We start from the raw sequence: 18,872 nt of genomic DNA, 5'->3' as shown, positions 1-18,872 counted from the left end.
CAGTGTCAGACTTTATTTTTCTGGGCTCCAAAATCACTACAGATGGTGACTGCAGCCATGAAATTAAAAGACACTTACTCCTTGGAAGGAAAGTTATGACCAACCTAGTTAGCATATTCAAAAGCAGAGACATTCAAAAGCAGAACCAACAAAAGGTTCATCTAGTCAGGGCTATGGTTTTTCCAGTGGTCATGTATGGATGTGAGTTGGACTGTGAAGAAGGCTGAGCACCGAAGAATTGATGCTTTTGAACTGTGGTGTTGGAGAAGACTCTTGAGAGTCCCTTGGACTGCAAGGAGATCCAACCAGTCCATTCTGAAGGAGATCAGCCCTGGGATTTCTTTGGAAGGACTGATGCTAAAGCTGAAACTCCAGTACTTTGGCCACCTCATGCGAAGAGTTGACTCATTGGAAAAGACTCTGGTGCTGGGAGGGATTGGGGGCAGGAGGAGAAGGGGACAACAGAGGATGAGATGGCTGGATGGCATCACCAACTTGATGGACTAGTTTGAGTGAATTCTGGGAGATGGTGATGGACAGGGAGGCCTGGCTTGCTATGATTCATGGGGTTGCAAAGAGTTGGACACGACTGAGCGACTGAACTGAAGTGTGTAAACATTACAGAAAGAGTCAAAATTGTCACTTAACAGGTTTTTTTTTTGTTTTTGTTTTTAATTTTATGGGTAGTGTATGGGAATAAAATGTTTTCCTTGACCCTGTTAAGTTCCATGCCTGGTTCTGAAAATTAAACTGACCAAAAACAGACTGACAAGAGAAAAGCATTCACATTAATTTATTGTAAGTTTTACATGACACAGGAGCCTTCTTAAGGAAATGAAGATCTAAAGAAATGGTTAAATTCCAATTGTTTTATGCTAGGTTTAATGAAGAATGCACAGTCGTGGAGAAGTGTGGTAGATAGGTCAAAGAATACAAAGTAAGTATAGCAAACTGGGAGAAATTTAATGGAGTCTGGATTCGTCTCTTCACTTTGTATTCAGAGATAAGAGTGCTCCTTTCCTTCCGATATAGGAAGGGCATCTCTCAGCTGAGGATGCTAGGATCACTTTCAGGGGAGAGGCTTGGATGGAATGTCCAAGTGAACTCCCCATTTCTCCCATTTTCTAGAACTCCTTCCGCTTCAAATACTCCAGGTACCATATTTTGACATATCATGTATTGAATCCCATCAATAGTACATTTGCTTACTTCACATGCCTTCATGGTGCATTAAGGTGATCAATGTTTAAGTACAGAAAACAGCCCAAACCAAATAGATTTTAAAATCAATATAGCTTTAAAAATGTGTTTATTTTTGATCGTGCTGGGTCTCCATTGCTGTGCACAGACTGTCTAGTTGTGGTGCGTGGACTTCTCATCGTGGTGGCTTCTCTTGTGGAGTGTGGGCTCTAGGGCGCCGGCTCAGCAGTTGTGGCTCACAGCCTCAGTTTCCCTGTGGCAGGTGGACTCTTCCCAGACCAGGGATTGAACCTGTGCACCCCGCATTGGCAGGTGGATTCTTAACCGCTGGACCACCAGGGAGGTTCTCAGTATAGCTTTTAAATGATTAGAGACCATGTCATGCTTTAGAACTTACTAAAAATGTAGTATATGTATAGAAAAAATATTTATTCTCTCTAGTTGCTGGGATGAATAAAATACTTCTAAAAAAATCTGAATTGAATGGGCAATTCAGCATTTTACACAGATGTCTACTAGAGGAACTATAAAATTATTTTATAGTTGCTTCTTAAACAGGTGAAAGAATTAGGAGTCTGTGTACTGACAAGCTTCCAGATTTCCAAGAAAGTCAGTCATTAAATATCACATTGATAGATGATCCTGTATGTATGGACAATGTATAGAAGCAGGTAGTAAGTAAATATATAAAATACTTTTATCATAATACCACAATTTTTTTCCCTCTTCAGTAGATGACTGTATCTGACTCAGATTTAGTGTCTTGTTTCCAGTGAGAGAAAACTTAATGAAATATGTTGATTATTTTATTAAGCAGTAGGGAGTTCATCAATATGGATTCAATTCTAACTCATTTAATCCAAATTATTCTTATTTTCCTTATTTCTACATGATCTGTATTTTCTCCCACTTACTAACTGAGGGTGGTATTGAACAAATTCTTAATTTCTTGTGCTTCAGTTTTTTAATCTTTGTAATGAATTTGATTACAGGACATAGCTGATAGGGTTGTGATGAAAATTATATGAGTTTATATATTTTAAGCACTTAAAACAATGCCTGGCACATATTAAGCATGAAATAAATGTGAGCTATTGTCAGACTTTATTTTTCTGGGCTCCAAAATCACTACAGATGGTGACTGCAACCATGAAATTAAAAGACGCTTACTCCTTGGAAGGAAAGTTATGACCAACCTAGATAGCATATTCAAAAGCAGAGACATTCAAAAGCAGAACCAACAAAGGTTCATCTAGTCAAGGCTATGGTTTTTCCAGTGGTCATGTATGGATGTGAGAGTTGGACTGTGAAGAAGGCTGAGCACCGAAGAATTGATGCTTTTGAACTGTGGTGTTGGAGAAGACTCTTGAGAGTCCCTTGGACTGCAAGGAGATCCAACCAGTCCATTCTGAAGGAGATCAGCCCTGGGATTTCTTTGGAAGGACTGATGCTAAAGCTGAAACTCCAGTACTTTGGCCACCTCATGCGAAGAGTTGACTCATTGGAAAAGACTCTGATGCTGGGAGGGATTGTGGGCAGGAGGAGAAGGGGACGACAGAGGATGAGATGGCTAGATGGCATCACTGACTCCATGGGCGTGAGTCTGAGTGAACTCCAGGAGTTGGTGATGGACAGGGAGGCCTGGCATGCTGCGATTCATGGGGTCGCAAAGAGTCGGACACGACTGAGCAACTGATCTGATCTGATCTTTATTCTTTAATTAATTATATGCTTTTATTCAAGACAATGTAAACTTCTACAAGGTAATTTTAGATTTGAGCCTGAGATAAATATCCTGAAATTGAATTTCTTTTGTTACTGTATTATAGCTGCCAGTCCTAATCTTTAGTTCTGAATCTTGCATTGTTGAGTTAGTCTGTCTCCAAGTGTTATTTACTGACTTGTTTTAAATATGAGTGCCACATGTAGTGGGTTATACACCAAAGAGTTTTATAGACTGGACCTAATTCCCTGTGATAGTTTATTTGGTCAAGATATTTTGAGAACAGACTTCATAAGGATTTTTATAATTCTACAGGCATCTATGTTTTCCATGGAAAAATCTTACTACTAGGAGGCATTGAAGTCTGTTCTCTGTGCTGAATCAGAATTCAGTGCAACATGTATTTTTTTTTCCTCTGTACTCTTATTTTTATTACAGGATACATAAATGAATAACATATGTTATATTAATTCTGACTGTGGTCCTTGCTATGGCTTTGAACTGCATGATGATATCAGGGAAAAATAAATGTCTTTTGAGGAGTTTAAATATATTTTGAGGTTTAATCAAAATTTCAAAGGGAATTAATTTTACTATGTGTTAGGAAATATTAAGGAGATTATTCATACTTTTCTATAGAATTAGAAGTTTGGAAAGCATTCATTTAATTTGAACTGCATGTAAAAAAAAATACTAAGACAATATCTTAGTTTGGCCAAAAGTCTGATAAAATTTAGAATAATAGCAACCTTTGTTTTGTATTCAGCAATCAGAAAAGCACAAATAATCAGATTTTTTAAAATACAGTATTGACAGCCTTCAGAATGGGAGAAAATAATAGCAAATGAAGCAACTGACAAACAACTAATCTCAAAAATGTATGAGCAACTCCTGCAGCTCAATTCCAGAAAAATAAATGACCCAATCAAAAAATAGGCCAAAGAACTAAATAGACATTTCTCCAAAGAAGACATACAGATGGCTAACAAACACATGAAAAGATGCTCAACATCACTCATTATCAGAGAAATGCAAATCAAAACCACTGTGAGGTACCATTTCACACCAGTCAGAATGGCTGCGATCCAAAAGTCTACAAGCAATAAATGCTGGAGAGGGTGTGGAGAAAAGGGAACCCTCTTACACTGTTGGTGGGAATGCAAACTAGTACAGCCACTATGGAGAACAGTGTGGAGATTCCTTAAAAAACTGGAAATAGAACTGCCTTATGATCCAGCAATCCCGCTGCTGGGCATACATACTGAGGAAACCAGAATTGAAAGAGACACATGTACCCCAATGTTCATTGCAGCACTGTTTATAATAGCCAGGACATGGAAGCAACCTAGATATCCATCAACAGATGAATGGATAAGAAAGCTGTGGTACATATACACAATGGAATATTACTCAGCCATTAAAAAGAATACATTTGAATCAGTTCTAATGAAGTGGATGAAACTGGAGCCTATTATACAGAGTGAAGTAAGCCAGAAAGAAAAACACCAATACAGTATACTAACGCATATATATGGAATTTAGAAAGATGGTAACAATAACCCGGTGTACGAGACAGCAAAAGAGACACTGATGTATAGAACAGTCTTTTGGACTCTGTGGGAGAGGGAGAGGGTGGGATGATTTGGGAGAATGGCATTGAAATACGTATAATATCATATATGGAATGAGTCGCCAGTCCAAGTTCGATGCACGATACTGGATGCTTGAGGCTGGTGCACTGGGACGACCCAGAGGGATGGTATGGGGAGGGAGGAGGGAGGAGGGTTCAGGATGGGGAACACATGTATACCTGTGGCAGATTCATTTTAATATTTGTCAAAACCAATACAATATTGTCAAGTTTAAAATAAAATAAAATTTAAAAAATTGGTTTAGATCTAAAAAATAAAAATACAGTATTGTATTCCAATTCATTTGAATAATGTGACTTCAAGACAATATTATATTCCAGGGTGCCTTTGAATAACCAAAGCAAGAAAATGTTATATTCAGTGTAGCTTTATTGCTAAAGTATTTTTAAAGATACTTTCTAACTTGTCTAGGCATGTCGTACATGCCTGTACTGTCCACAACCTTAACTAAGTGATAGATTTATTTATTTATTTATTTTTCTCACTTCCCTTGGTTATCTCTGGGAATTTCCCTTTGGTCCTGTAAAGACTGCAGATATTATCTTGACTACTTCTTCTCCTAAACTGAAGGTGTCTCAAAACCTTCATTCCTAATTCTGGTCTTTGGTTGTCCACTCTGTCACAGGGCAGAATAAACTTGCAAAGAAAGAGTAAGGGAGAAATACAATGAAACCCTTTCTGCTGACTTCCAACCCTCTCCATGCCTCTGGCACTGCCCTAGTCTCCTTGGCCACTTCTATCCTGTCATTTCATCCCCACATCTTTTCTTCCTACTGTCCATTCCCCATTTAATGGTCAGATATTCAAATGCTATTTCTTAATGAAGAAGGAAGATTTACTATTTCTTAATGAAATCTATGAATGCAAGTTTGTTTGTTTTTCCCCTGAACTAAAATTAATCCTATTCTGAATACTTGTGTTTCTATAGCATCTTAATGCAGCTATCAGTATTCTTTAGGACCAGTTCTGGGACTAACAGAGGGAAGTCCAGTTGGACAGGACTAATAATAATAATCATAAATACTGGCCATGAGGGTGAAAGGAGAAAAAGTTCCATTGGCAATCCATTAAGTAGAATGCCAACTTGCATCACTTATTTAGGAAATGTCTCACTTATTTGTTATTTTTGTTTTAATATATTTTACTGTTAGATTCTCCACAAGATGTAAGAAAAAACAGAATAGACAAAGCTGTGATGAAAGTATATTTTGTTGTATATATGGATCAAGATTCCTCAATGGGCTTCCTCTGTGAGTCATCAGTAAAGAATCCACCTGCAATTCAGGAGCCACAAGGGATGCAGATTCAATCCCTGGGTGGGGAAGATCCCCTGGAGGAGTAAATGGCAACCCACTCCATATTCTTGCCTGGACAATCCCATGGACAGAGCAGCCTAGTGAACTACTGTCCCCGGGTTACAAAGAGTCGGACATGACTAAGCAATGAGCCCACGCATGTATGCATACATGGTTCTTCAACAGCACCACTGTTGACATTTTAGGCTAGATCATTCCCATGCTCCTAGCATCCCCAGACCCTAATGTGAAAACCTGAAATGTCCCCACACATTTCAGGCAAAATTACTGCTGGTAGAGAACCACTGGTTTAGAAGGAGAGCGTTCAGTTTACATAATAAGCAATGGTAATAAAAAGAAACAGAAGAGTCTTTGGGCAATGAGGCAACACTAAGAGATATGTCCAACATGCTCGTAAAGCTTCACAGGTCTGTACCCTTCAATCTGTTGGAGACTTCCATCACTGTTTGCAGACAGAGGTTCCATCAATTGCTTGAAACTGATAAAAGTATAACTTTTGATTTCCAAGCATGGAATATGATTCTGCAGAGCTGAGCAATAAGAGCATTTCACTTAGAATCACTCCTATATATGGCAGCTAGATTATGTTAGTATCATACTTCCAGGCTGGCCTAGGAAATAAGAAGTTATAATGTAGATTCTTTGGAAAAATGCATTCAGAGATCTAAATATTTTTTATAAATACCATGGATTGCTAGTTTACATATACTGGGTTTTAGCATATCTTATAATGTAATTATTCTTAATAATTTCTCATTTTAATGATTCTTATTTTTTTTAAGTAGGGCTCAATATGTAATATTTGTCCTGATAAATTTTATATATCAAATTTCAATTAAACTTCAATGTCTACCATACTAGGAAGAAATGTCATTTTTTGAATTATTCTCCTGGGCCCCAAGTTCTTTTTTTTTTTTTGTACAACTTAAAGATAGCCAAATATTATCTATTTATCTTTATTTTTCTCTGCCTTCACACTAAATCCTTTTTCGGTAAATACTTATGTTGTGGATCTTCAATTTGACATTAAAATGTCTTATTTAATACTTAAGATTTCCAGATTTAAATAGTTGATTTATTCCCTACTGCTTTATGCACCATAGTTTCTCAATGGAAACTTGTTGAAGAAATGTTTAGTTGTATGAATTTGCATATATAATTCCAAGCCAACTCATCTTAATTCTGTGTGTTCTGTGGTATTAAAACTAATTATCAGTGGAGACATTTTTAAGTTCATGATTGAATACAGGGTGAATGCAAAAATTCTCAAATATAATTTTCACTCTATTTCAGAATAAATCTGGAAAAGTACCTGTGAGGCTAACACATGTTGCTGAATAGTTTCATTTGGCATATACATTTTCTTAATTGTCTGAAGAAGATAATCTAAAAGGAAAAAACTGAATAATGAAATAGTTATGGAAGAGTAGTCAGGTGAAATATAAATATATGTATAGATTATTTTCAGTATAATAAACTTTATTACCACAGTGTTAAATCAGAGAGTTATAAATCAGAGAAAGATTAAAAGGATTCTCAGCTCATCTGTGATCCAAATATTATACTAATGATCCTTTTAAACATCTTTAATTAGATAAACAGTTGTGTTATATTGGAAGTGTACATGCAAAAATACTGACAAGCTAAAAACAGGTGAAAAAATATTGTGGGATGGATTGGAAAATATTTTGAAAATAATACTGTTAACTACTGTAGCAAGCTCAATAATGTTACTGAATAATACCACACCCTTCTCAGCATTAAGTAATAATAACAGTAATTTTACCATTAGTGTTAATAACCTATATTTACCCAGTACATTTTCCACAATTTTCAAAGGACTCTTCTTCTTTCTCTTATCTGATATTTGAAGCAATCTTGTGAGAAATGTGAGTCAGATATATAATATATATTGCAGTATTACAGTGATGAGGACAGAAGATTAGAAAAATTTATAATTTTTCTAATTATAAATTCATAAATAAATTTATAAATAAATTCTATACATTAAAATAATTTATTGGAATTCAAAATGAATTAGTGAAAATGAATTGTTAGTGAAAATTAAGATGAAATCATATTTTAAACTATCAAGTATTGTTCCTACTATTCCTTTTTTGAAAATCTTTACAAATAAATCTTGTTAATGTTTCAGAAGGCAAAAAAGAATTTAAAGCATCAGATAAAAATGGATACTGTGGTGCTATGAGTGTTTTTTATTTTCTTTTATACACGTAAATAATTTTTAAGCTTATTTTGTGATTATAAACTATTTGAAAACATAAACAGAGCATGTTGTTGTTATTCAGTCTCTCAGTCATGTCCGACTCTTTGCGACCCCGTGGACTGCAGAAGGACAGGATTCCCTGTCCTTCACCATCTCCCGGAGCTTGCTCAAACTCATGTTCATTGAGTCAGTAATGCCATCCAACCATCTCATCCTCTGTCATCCCCTTCTCCAGGCTTCAGTCTTTCCCAGCAACCGGGTCTTTTCTAATGCTCTTTGCATCAGGTGGCCACAGTACTGGAGTTTCAGCTTTAGCATCAGTCCTTCCAAAGAAATCCCAGGGCTGATCTCTTTCAGAATGTACTAGTTGTAACTCCTTGCAGTCCAAGGGACTCTCAAGAGTCTTCTCCAACACCACAGTTCAAAAGCATCAATTCTTCGGTGCTCAGCCTTCTTTATGGTCCAACTCTCACATCCAAACATGGTGATGGTGGTTTAGCCACTAAGTCGTGTCTGACTCTTATGACCCCATGGACTGTAGCCTTCCAGGCCCCTCTGCCCATGGCATTCTCCAGCCAAGAATGTGACTACTGGAAAAACTGTAGCTTTGACTGTATGGACCTTTGTTGGCAAAGTAATGTCTCTGCTTTTTAATATGCTGTCTAGGTTGGTCACAGAGCAAGCATCTTTTAATTTTGTGGCTGCAGTTGCCATCTGCAGTGATTTTGGAGCCCAAGAAAATAAAATCTGTCAGTTTTCATTGTTTCCCCATCTGTTTGCCAAGAAGTGATGGGATTGGATGCCATGATCTTAATTTTTTGAATGTTGAGTTTAAGCCAGCTTTTTCATTCTCCTCTTTCACCTTCATCAAGAGGCTCTTCAGTTCCTCTTCACCTTCTGCCATAAGGATGGTGTCATCTGCATATCTGAGGTTATTGCTATTTCTCCCATCAATCTGGATCCCAAACAAAACAATACTTAATTAGAATCTTTGGATATATTCAATAATATCAAATTTAATAAAGTGTAAAATACATATATAATTTCTAAAGTATGTATGGGAAAGGTCATAATATATAGTAAATAATTATGTAGTATATATTGTGTATATAATAATAAGGACTTCCTACGTGGCTTAGATGGTAAAGAATCCACCTGCAATGCAGGAAACCTGGGTTCCAATCCTGGGTCAGGATCCCCTGGAGGAGGAAATGGCAATCCACTCCAGCATTCTTGCCTGGGAAATCCCATGGACAGAGGAGCCTGGCAGGCTACATACAGTCCATGGGGTCACAAAGAGTCCATGGGGACATGACTGAGCAACTAACACACTTTCATACTACATAATTATAGGTGCAGTATACTATATATTGGGCTTCCCAGGGGACTCAGTGGTAAAAGAATCCACCTGCCAATGCAGGAGATGCAAAAGACAAGTCTATCCCTGGATCAGGAATATCCCCTGGAGAAGGAAATGATCACCCACTCCAGTATTCTTGCCTGGGAAATCCCATGGACATAGGTGCCTGGTGGGCTACAGTCCATGGGTGGTAAAAAAGGCTGACATGACTTAGTAACTAAACAGCAAATGTTTTATAAATCATACAAATATTTCTGTGATCCACATTTCCATGATGGTATCAACCGCTGAAGAAATGCTCAGCAAATATTTGTCAAATGAATGAGTGAATAGAAACTCGATTGGAGCCATACTATAAAATAAACATCATTTGCAAAATCCTAAGCCTGCTACAAAGTAGAATTAAACATAATGTGGCTTATACTAGGTATGGAAGATTTACTGCCTACATTCAATGAAGAATAGTAATTACTTTTAAACACGCTTAGTCAAGTGGCAGAAGTTTCGAAAATTACCTGGTTTGAATGATGATAATAAAAATTCCTCAAAATATTTAGAGAATAATTGAGTCAAGAAAATAAAAGGACGTTTAGAGCAAATTTTTTTTTAAGTGTTTGAAACCAGTTAGCTTGTGAACTGTTAATAAAGGCACTCAATTTCTCGTATATAATATGGAAATAATAATATCTTTCTTGATTGTGCATAATGACTGTTAGGGTTATGTCATCCACATGAGCTGAAAACTATCAGGTCTCTAGTGGAAGCCATAACATATAAGCACTTGCTCCTTCCAAAACAAGAGAATCCCAATTAGCGCAGGGATCATGGAAGAACTGGGGAATTCTCATGTATGTCATTATTATTCTAGCGTACATAAAGACTCCCTGATCCCTGTTTTCCAGTCTTCTTCACAGCTGCAGTGTAGAGCTGAAGCGCTTATAAGTCATGTGTCATCCTTAGCTACAGACCCAGAACTGATGTTTCCCATCTAGAAAATGTAACAGGATGTAAGGATTACTCTAAGGAGTTAGCAGTAGGGCTTTTATATTTATGAGAGTTTTGTCAGCTAAGGGAGGCATCCAGGCAAGTCAAAATCCTTTATTGCTGTATGAAAGCAGGAACAAGATTAATAAGAAAAAGGCGTAGAAGGTAATACATTTCCACATGCTTTTCTCCATGGCTGGCTATTGGGAAATGTCCTTCCTTGACCAGTTGGGTGCTCTAATGAGGCACTGTGGTTCCACTGCTATCAAAGGCTAATTTATGTGATAAAGTTCCTCTTTAAGAAGTAGTTTGGCAGAGCTAATACAATATTGTAAAGTTTAAAAATAAAAGGAAAAAAAAAAAAAAGAAGTAGTTTATGGTTTTTCTTCCAATTTAATCCACATGTCTAAGCCGTTAAACTCATAAACTTGTTTTCACAGTGCATTAATTAAAAGTACACTCCAGTCAGCTTTTTTGCTTAGGTTGAATCTTCACTTTGTCACTACTGTGTGACTTTGTTCCTATTCACATGTCACCTTCTTAGAGAAATCTCTCCTGAGCTCTCTAAATAAAGTAGACCTCTTCTCTTCCAAGTCATTCTCTATCACTTCATCCTCTTTAATTCTCTTCCTAGCATTTACCACTGTCTTATCTTAATTACACATTTATGTCCATGTCCTTGTCTCCTTTGCTTATTGCTATATCTTTAGCATCTTCAGACATATCTGGCAGATGGTTGGCATACAGTAAATATTTGCAGGATGAAATAATCACTAATTTCAATAATGGACTATTTTCAATTCTTTTACTCTACTAACATTCTATTTACATTTCCATGATTATTCCCTAGTCCTACATCTCCAGCAAAGTAGTCTTGTATGTGCATGCTAGGTCACTTCAGTTGTGTCCTACTCTTTGTGACCCTATGAACTGTATCTCCTCTGCCCATGGGATTCTCCAGGTGAGAATACTGGAGTAGGTTGCCACGTGCTCCTCCAAGCGATCTTCCTGACCCAGGGATTGAACCGGCAACTCTTAGGTCACCTCCATTGGCAAGCAGGTTCTTTACCACTAGCACCGCCCTGAGAAGCCCCAGAATAGTCTTATTCTACCTCTTATTCATCACCACTCTGATTATTATCTTAACTCTGGTAATTCTAACTGCAGTTATATTGTGTCTGGCTTTCTAAAGATAACATAGCCTCCATTATCTTTGACAACAATTTGCCTGTTCCAGAGCCCAATAGGAGTTAAAAAGAAAACTAAGATATTTTTCATGGTCTTAAATTTTCTTTATTACCATAAAATGTGTGATTCTTATTTAGTCTCACCTCAAAATGCATCTCTCACTAAGGGTAAGATTTAGAGAGGGTATTAAAATTAAACCATCTTTCTGAGTTTATACACGTGATGACAGTAGTATAATGTACTTTGTTTTTCTTTTAGATCTCCAACTAAAGAAATGGATTCAGAAGAGAAGGAAATTGTGGTTTGGGTTTGCCAAGAAGAGAAGATTGTCTGTGGGCTAACCAAACGCACCACCTCTGCCGACGTCATCCAGGCTTTGCTTGAGGAACACGAGACTACATTTGGGGAGAAACGATTTCTTCTGGGAAATCCCAGTGATTATTGCATCATAGAAAAATGGAGAGGCTCTGAACGGGTTCTTCCTCCCCTAACTAGAATCCTGAAGCTTTGGAAAGCATGGGGAGACGAGCAGCCTAATATGCAGTTTGTTTTGGTTAAAGCAGATGCTTTTCTTCCAGTTCCCTTGTGGCGGACAGCTGAAGCCAAATTAGTGCAAAACACAGAAAAACTGTGGGAGCTCAGCCCGGCAAATTACATGAAGACATTACCACCAGATAAACAAAAAAGAATAGTCAGGAAAACTTTCCGGAAACTGGCTAAAATTAAGCAAGACACAGTTTCCCAGGAGCGAGATAGTATGGAGACATTAGTTCATCTGATTATTTCCCAGGATCACACTATTAATCAACAAGTGAAGAGAATGAAAGAGCTGGATCTGGAAATTGAAAAGTGTGAAGCTAAATTTCATCTTGATCGGGTAGAAAATAATGGAGAAAATTATGTCCAGGATGCATATTTGATGCCCAGTTTCAGTGAAGTTGAGCAAAAGCTAGGCTTGGAATATGATGAAAGGCAGATGCTGGAGGACCTGAGAGAAAGTAATGGAATTGTACAGCTGGAGGAACGACTGACCTACTACAGAAAGCTCATTGATAAGCTCTCTGCCGAAATAGAAAAAGAAGTAAAAAGTGTTTGCATGGAGATAAATGAAGATGCAGAAGGGGCAGCTGCCAGTGAACTTGAAAGCTCTAATTTAGAGAGTGTTAAGTGTGATTTGGAGAAAAGCATGAAAGCTGGTTTGAAAATCCACTCTCACTTGAGTGGCATCCAGAAAGAGATTAAATACAGTGACTCATTGCTTCAGATGAAAGCTAAGGAATATGAGCTCCTCGCCAAGGAGTTCAATTCCCTTCATATCAGCAATGCAGATGAATGCCAGCTAAAGGAAAACAGAGGAAAGGAATCTGAGGTGCCCACCAGCAATGGGGTGGCTTCTCCTTTTACTCAAAGAATATTTAACATGTATACAAATGACACAGACTCAGACACTGGTATCAGCTCTAACCACAGTCAGGACTCGGAAACAACTGCAGGAGATGTGGTGCTGTTGTCAACGTAATTTAAATGGCTTCACTCTGACTTACTTTAATATTGTTTGTGTTTGTTTAATTTAATAGGAAAATTTAAATATTCCACTCTTGATAAAAATGTAAATAATGTTAAGGAATTCAGTAGCTAGTAAGAGCTAGAGAAGTTTGTTTGTTGGTTTGTTTTGATTTAAGAGTTCCAGTGTTATCTAATTATTACAAGTTCAAACAATGAGCTGTTTATTAGGAATGCAGCAAAAATAGCTTGTAGGTATATAACAGAGAAATAATTTGATGTGAATTATAGTCTGTTTCTATGAGGAGTGATGTATTCAAACTGCAGACTAGTTCTTAATATTAGCATCAATATATTGAAACTATACACGTGAACAAGTAAAATTAAGATGTATTGTTAAAGAGTTTTCAACACTGTATCATTGGTATTTTATAATCTGTAAAGTATATGATAACTCTTATGTTATAACTATATTAATTCAAATCCTTGTTCATTTCTTTGCTATTTAGAATGTATATCATCTCTGTTAGTTCCTGAATCCCTCTACCTGTTTAGGTTTAGATAAGAGGAGATGGAAGGGTCATTACTGGAACATGTACAAATACCGTCAGTGGATCAGACAGGGGTATAAATAAGAAAAGCCAAGTTTTGCAGACAATAGCAACTTTTCTAAAAAAGCTGAAAATTAATAGATATTTATGTGCTTTCTCTATCTGATAGCAAACCTTTAGCTCAAACAAGTCATCTATGCAGGTTCATTCTTGAGTGAGATACGGTGTGAGTCACAGAGAAAAATCACAGGGTCATAGTCCTGTTTGATTATACCTTATCTAAAAAAGGTGAAGGGATGCAGCTTGGAGTCCTTTGTGTGGGTAAAATAGAACTCCATGTACCTTAAGTATCCCCTGGAGGAGGGCATGGCAACCCACTCCAGTATTTTTGCCTGGAGAATCCCATGAACAGAGGAACTTGGAGGGCTACCATTCATAGGGTCACAGAGGGTCAGACACGACTGAAGCAACTTGGCACACACACAAAAAACACCCATAAATATTAGTATTTTTCCTCTGAAAATAGAGATAGGAACTCATGTGAACAAAATCCTTTTATTCTGCTACACTATAATTCAGATGGTCTATATGGTCCTTCATTTAAGGTGCAAACTGAAAAAAAAAAAAAAAAAGAGCTCTACTCTATCCCACTCTCAAGCATGAAAGTAAATATCCAACAAATTGAATAGATGATTTAGATTCTGTCTTGACTGAGAATCATTATAGTGCCAGAAGAGGCTTGGTTTGGCTTGGTTTTAGTTAGGAAGTTCCTTTCTTTCTCTTTCTCTTTCTCTCTCTTATCTCCTTCTTTCCCTGCCTTATTTCTTGCTATTGAACACATCACATAATTGTATTAAAAAGTGTTTTGTTGTACTATTGCATGAATACAGCTGCAATTGTTTTTCCTTTAGCTAACATCTTCCTCACATGTGAGTAAATAGATTATTTTACTTAGTTTGAATATGTGGATATTAGATAAGATTCTCAGTATTTCTCATTTCTTTCCTTTTTATCTTTATGTTTACTGTACTATATGTTTTAACTCAGTCTCCTAATATTTTTAAAATTTCTCCATCCTCCAGACATTTTGCCAACCTTTGGGAAGATATTTAAAATTTTCTTAATATTTCAGTTTTGGGGAGTATCTAATGTTACCCTTTTTCATACTAAGATTCTGCTGAAGGCCTTATTTGAAGTTGCATGGTAAACGCCTTATCTGAAGTTGCATGGTAAGAAAAGTAGGAATTTCCACTGTAGGGAAAGTATGATAATAAGTAATAACACAAACATGGGTTTAATTTGAAAGAAATAAGAAAGTAATTAAATAGTCATTTAAGAAAGGGAAGTTTATTTGCCTAATATTTCATTAATCATTCAGTACTATGGAAAGCTATTGGCATATTTATTATTCTCTTCTGGGGATTAAACTCAGAAGATCATCATCAAAGATAAAACAGTTGTGGTATTGTTTTTCAAAAGTAATCTCGTTGAATCTCTTTGGATTACTCTCTAGTGAGAAAATAATGAGAAGAACATTGTTACCTGCTATATAATTTGATTAATTATCTGAATCCAAATCTGATAAGAAATAGAACTAGTTAGATAATGGCATTTTAGAAACTTTGCCTGATTTTATACAATGTTTGATTTTATACAATTAAGCATAGTGATGCATTCTAAGAGCTAATTCTTCTATTTTTTCAGTAAATAATGTTAAAAACTCTTGTCAGAAAGCAAGACCTTTGAGTTTTAAAATCACATTAAAATTTCAATTTGTTCTGTTGTTATACAAATGTATTTGTGCCTTTGATTCATTACAGTATTAAATCATCAATCACCATAGTGAATCTCTAATTTAGAATAATATATTAATACAAATAAAAATACTAAAATGCAGTGCCCTCATCTCTGGATACTGAGCTATGCAAAATTAAATGAGAATGTATAGTCTAAATTTAGAACTTGATAGAAACTTTAGTATTTTAGTTATTTATAGAAGCTTTAAAATAAAATGTTTATAAATTCTTGAATAACCTAACAGATTAACTATGAAATTGTTATATGAAGCTAGAAATAGCAAACAAAACCTGACTATTTTTCCCTGACTAAAATCTGTAACAAGACAGATTTTCAGAGTGTGTCTTGTTCATTCTCCCACTTGAAATGTCTCTTTTTTTCTTCCATCTGCTGTATACTGAAATACCATCCATTTCAAGCTTTTCAATGTGTTATCTCTTGCTATGAAACATGTTTTTCTATTCAACCATTGTAATAATTTATCTCTGAACCCACAATTATATCAGGTGTATTTTTCATAAAGGAGTGTTTATATTCTGGCTTAGCATATATTTATATATGTACTTATCTAACTTCCCTCCCTCAACACATTTTTATTGTCTTATTACTTGTCTGTCTTGTTAACCTTACTGCTTCTAATCAATCTCTTTGCCCCTACTCAATTCTGAAATTGAATTGCTAAATTTTAGAAGATTATAACTTAAAAAAGTTATTTCTATACATGGTAAATAATACTGGTGCATTTTATATATAAATATGCATTTTAGCAAACTTAAAACATTAACAATTCTACTTATAAATCCTTTGGAAGAGAGACTATGTCTTAGTGTCATTATGAAAAAATGTTACCGTACTATTTTCTATTTTATTTTTAATTCACAGAGTTACTGATTACAAACAATGGGAATATTTTCTTTATAAAAGCTTCAGTGGTTAAATTATGGTGTTTTTCACTGCATCCCTGCATTTAATGAAAAATATTTCATAGAGCTAGGTTTTAAGTGGTAGACACACAAGATAACTTTGAAATATCTTAACTATTTTATTTTATCTTTTTCATTAAAAATATAAATAAATGGCCTTTCATTGGTGTGTAGAAGCTATTTTAATCCCTTAAAATTTTATTTTTATATTTATTTAAACATCTACTGTACATGACAAAATATATATCTGTGGCTGCATTTTATAATTTTTCAAGGTAGGATTATTATTTTAATTGAAATGTATTTTTCTTGAGACAAAAGGAATACCTTTTAATATGATACAGATTTCTTTTAAATATTAGGCTATTTCTTTTCATACTACCTGATTGGTTTAATAACTTGATGTGACAAGTACAAAATACAATTTTTTCAAGTGTAACTGGTCCAGAATAATAAAAGGAATAGTTGTATACTTTTGTGTGATATTGTTTGCCTTTTGGGGTGCGTTATCTGTCTATTAAAAATAAATGTTTTTCAGTTGAAATTATATAATTGTCATGCTGACTCACACAAGTTAATATCAGGCATCGTTTCATGACAGTATTAATATAGAGCAAAATGATCTAACAAAACCTTTTGTTTTGGGTTTCATACATGTTTGTTTCAACTTATCATGAAAGAGTGTCCTCGCTTTTATACTAGATGGTGGGATTTATACTAGATGGATACTAGACGGCTATCTTACTTTCTATAATGAAGTCCAGTTAAAAACCAAACTACTCAAGTACGTATCTACCCTGCTATTATTCAGTTTGTCATTACCCTTATTTCTCAAACAAAAATAATTTTAATTAATTTTGGAAATAACTCAATGATTTGGAAAATAAGGAAACTCATTTGTTCACTTTATAAATGACCATGAAATTGCTCTTGAAAGATTGTATATAATATTTAGTAGTGACACATAGAAAAAAGTTAACACTGTTTTCTTAGTGTATCTCAATAGTGAGAGAAAATGCACAGCAGTCATTTTCTTAACCTGAAATTAACTTGTGTTTTCAATAACCCTTGGAATGGAGAATCACAATTTGTAAGGTCCATAATGAATAGTTTCATATCAGGAAGTGAAAAACTAAATGCCTTCATATTTTTAAAAAAGGAATTTATTAAATTTTTCCTAAATACTAATATCAGACACATTTTTATAGAAGACTATTAAGCCTCTCCCTACATCACATATGTATATATATAATGTACATGTAATACCATTGAGTTTGTTTTCAAGTAAAATAGACACATGATATTTAAATTATTATTATTACTATAATTCAAATACTCAAAAAATGTGTACCAGGAAAAGTAAGTCTCCCATTACTTAATTATCCAGATATCCTCCTCAGAAATATCACTGTTATTTACTGTTTTAGAGATAACCTATGCATATATATGTATATATGCACACACACACATATATTCCTACACTATTCATGTAGAGGTTTGATGGTAGCAGGGGATTCCACTATATCAACCATAATTTTATTTCACTAGTCCTCTTCTGATGGACATTTAGGTATATTCCAATTTATTATTATTAACAATCATTTACTGTTATCTCATCAATGCATTTCTGATAGGCTAGATTGCTAGAGAAATACTCTGTTAAAGAATGAAAAATATATTTTTAAAAATTGAATGAACATTGCTAATTATTCTTTAAGGAAATTAACTCTTTAAGAACTGAATTGGAAACATACTCATTCCTTCCACAGTGTGTGCTGCTTGTGTATTTGAATGTAAACATTTAAAAAAATTTTTATTTTGAATTTATGGATTTTTCTCATTAATAACACATGAGGGTTTTTTTGGGGGGGGATTATTCTTTAAAACTGCCTTTCCATGTCATGATAAGTGATTTTAAAACTGTTTCTATCATATCTTCTGTATGCTATATTTGTTTCATGTCTTATTTTTAAACATTTGAACTATCTGAAATTGAGTTTACCACAATGTTCAAAAGTAGAAAGACAATTTTTTTGATAATTACTATAAAAAGAATTATTTTGATAGTTACCAGTTATCCCTAATCACTTACTAAATAAATCTGTCCCACCTTTTTTTGGTGAACCAACCTCTGGTGTGTTTTTTGGGTCTATTTCTGGACTTTCTTTCAGATCAGATCAGACCAGTCGCTCAGTCGTGTCTGACTCTTTGCGACCCCATGAATCGCAGCACGCCAGGCCTCCCTGTCCATCACCAACTCCGGAGTTCACTCAGACTCACGTCCATCGAGTCAGTGATGCCATCCAGCCATCTCATCCTCTGTCATCCCCTTCTCCCCCTGCCCACAATCCCTCCCAGCATCAGAGTCTTTTCCAATGAGTCAGCTCTTCGCATGAAGTGGCCAAAGTACTGGAGTTTCAGCTTTAGTATCATTCCTTCCAAAGAAAT

At 35.3% G+C, this 18,872-nt stretch overlaps 1 protein-coding gene across 2 annotated transcripts in view; it reads left to right on the top strand.

Moving 5' to 3' along the window:
- Nucleotides 1–16,970, top strand: part of RASSF9 (Ras association (RalGDS/AF-6) domain family (N-terminal) member 9) — a 36,638-nt gene extending 19,668 nt beyond the window's left edge. For both annotated transcript variants that reach the window (XM_010832040.1, XM_010832041.1), the window contains exon 2: nt 11,909–16,970. In XM_010832040.1, coding sequence (XP_010830342.1) covers nt 11,909–13,169 — 1,261 coding nt within the window. In that variant the 3' untranslated portion in view covers nt 13,170–16,970. The remainder of the gene's footprint in view (nt 1–11,908) is intronic.
- The last annotated feature ends 1,902 nt before the right edge of the window (nt 16,971–18,872 follow it).

The sequence above is a fragment of the Bison bison genome, unplaced genomic scaffold, assembly GCF_000754665.1.
Source record: "Bison bison bison isolate TAMUID 2011002044 unplaced genomic scaffold, Bison_UMD1.0 scf7180017864535, whole genome shotgun sequence".
NCBI classification, from domain to species: domain Eukaryota; kingdom Metazoa; phylum Chordata; class Mammalia; order Artiodactyla; family Bovidae; genus Bison; species Bison bison.
The sequence above is the reverse complement of the archived record's forward strand: the minus strand, read 5'-3'. Positions and strand labels throughout refer to the sequence as shown.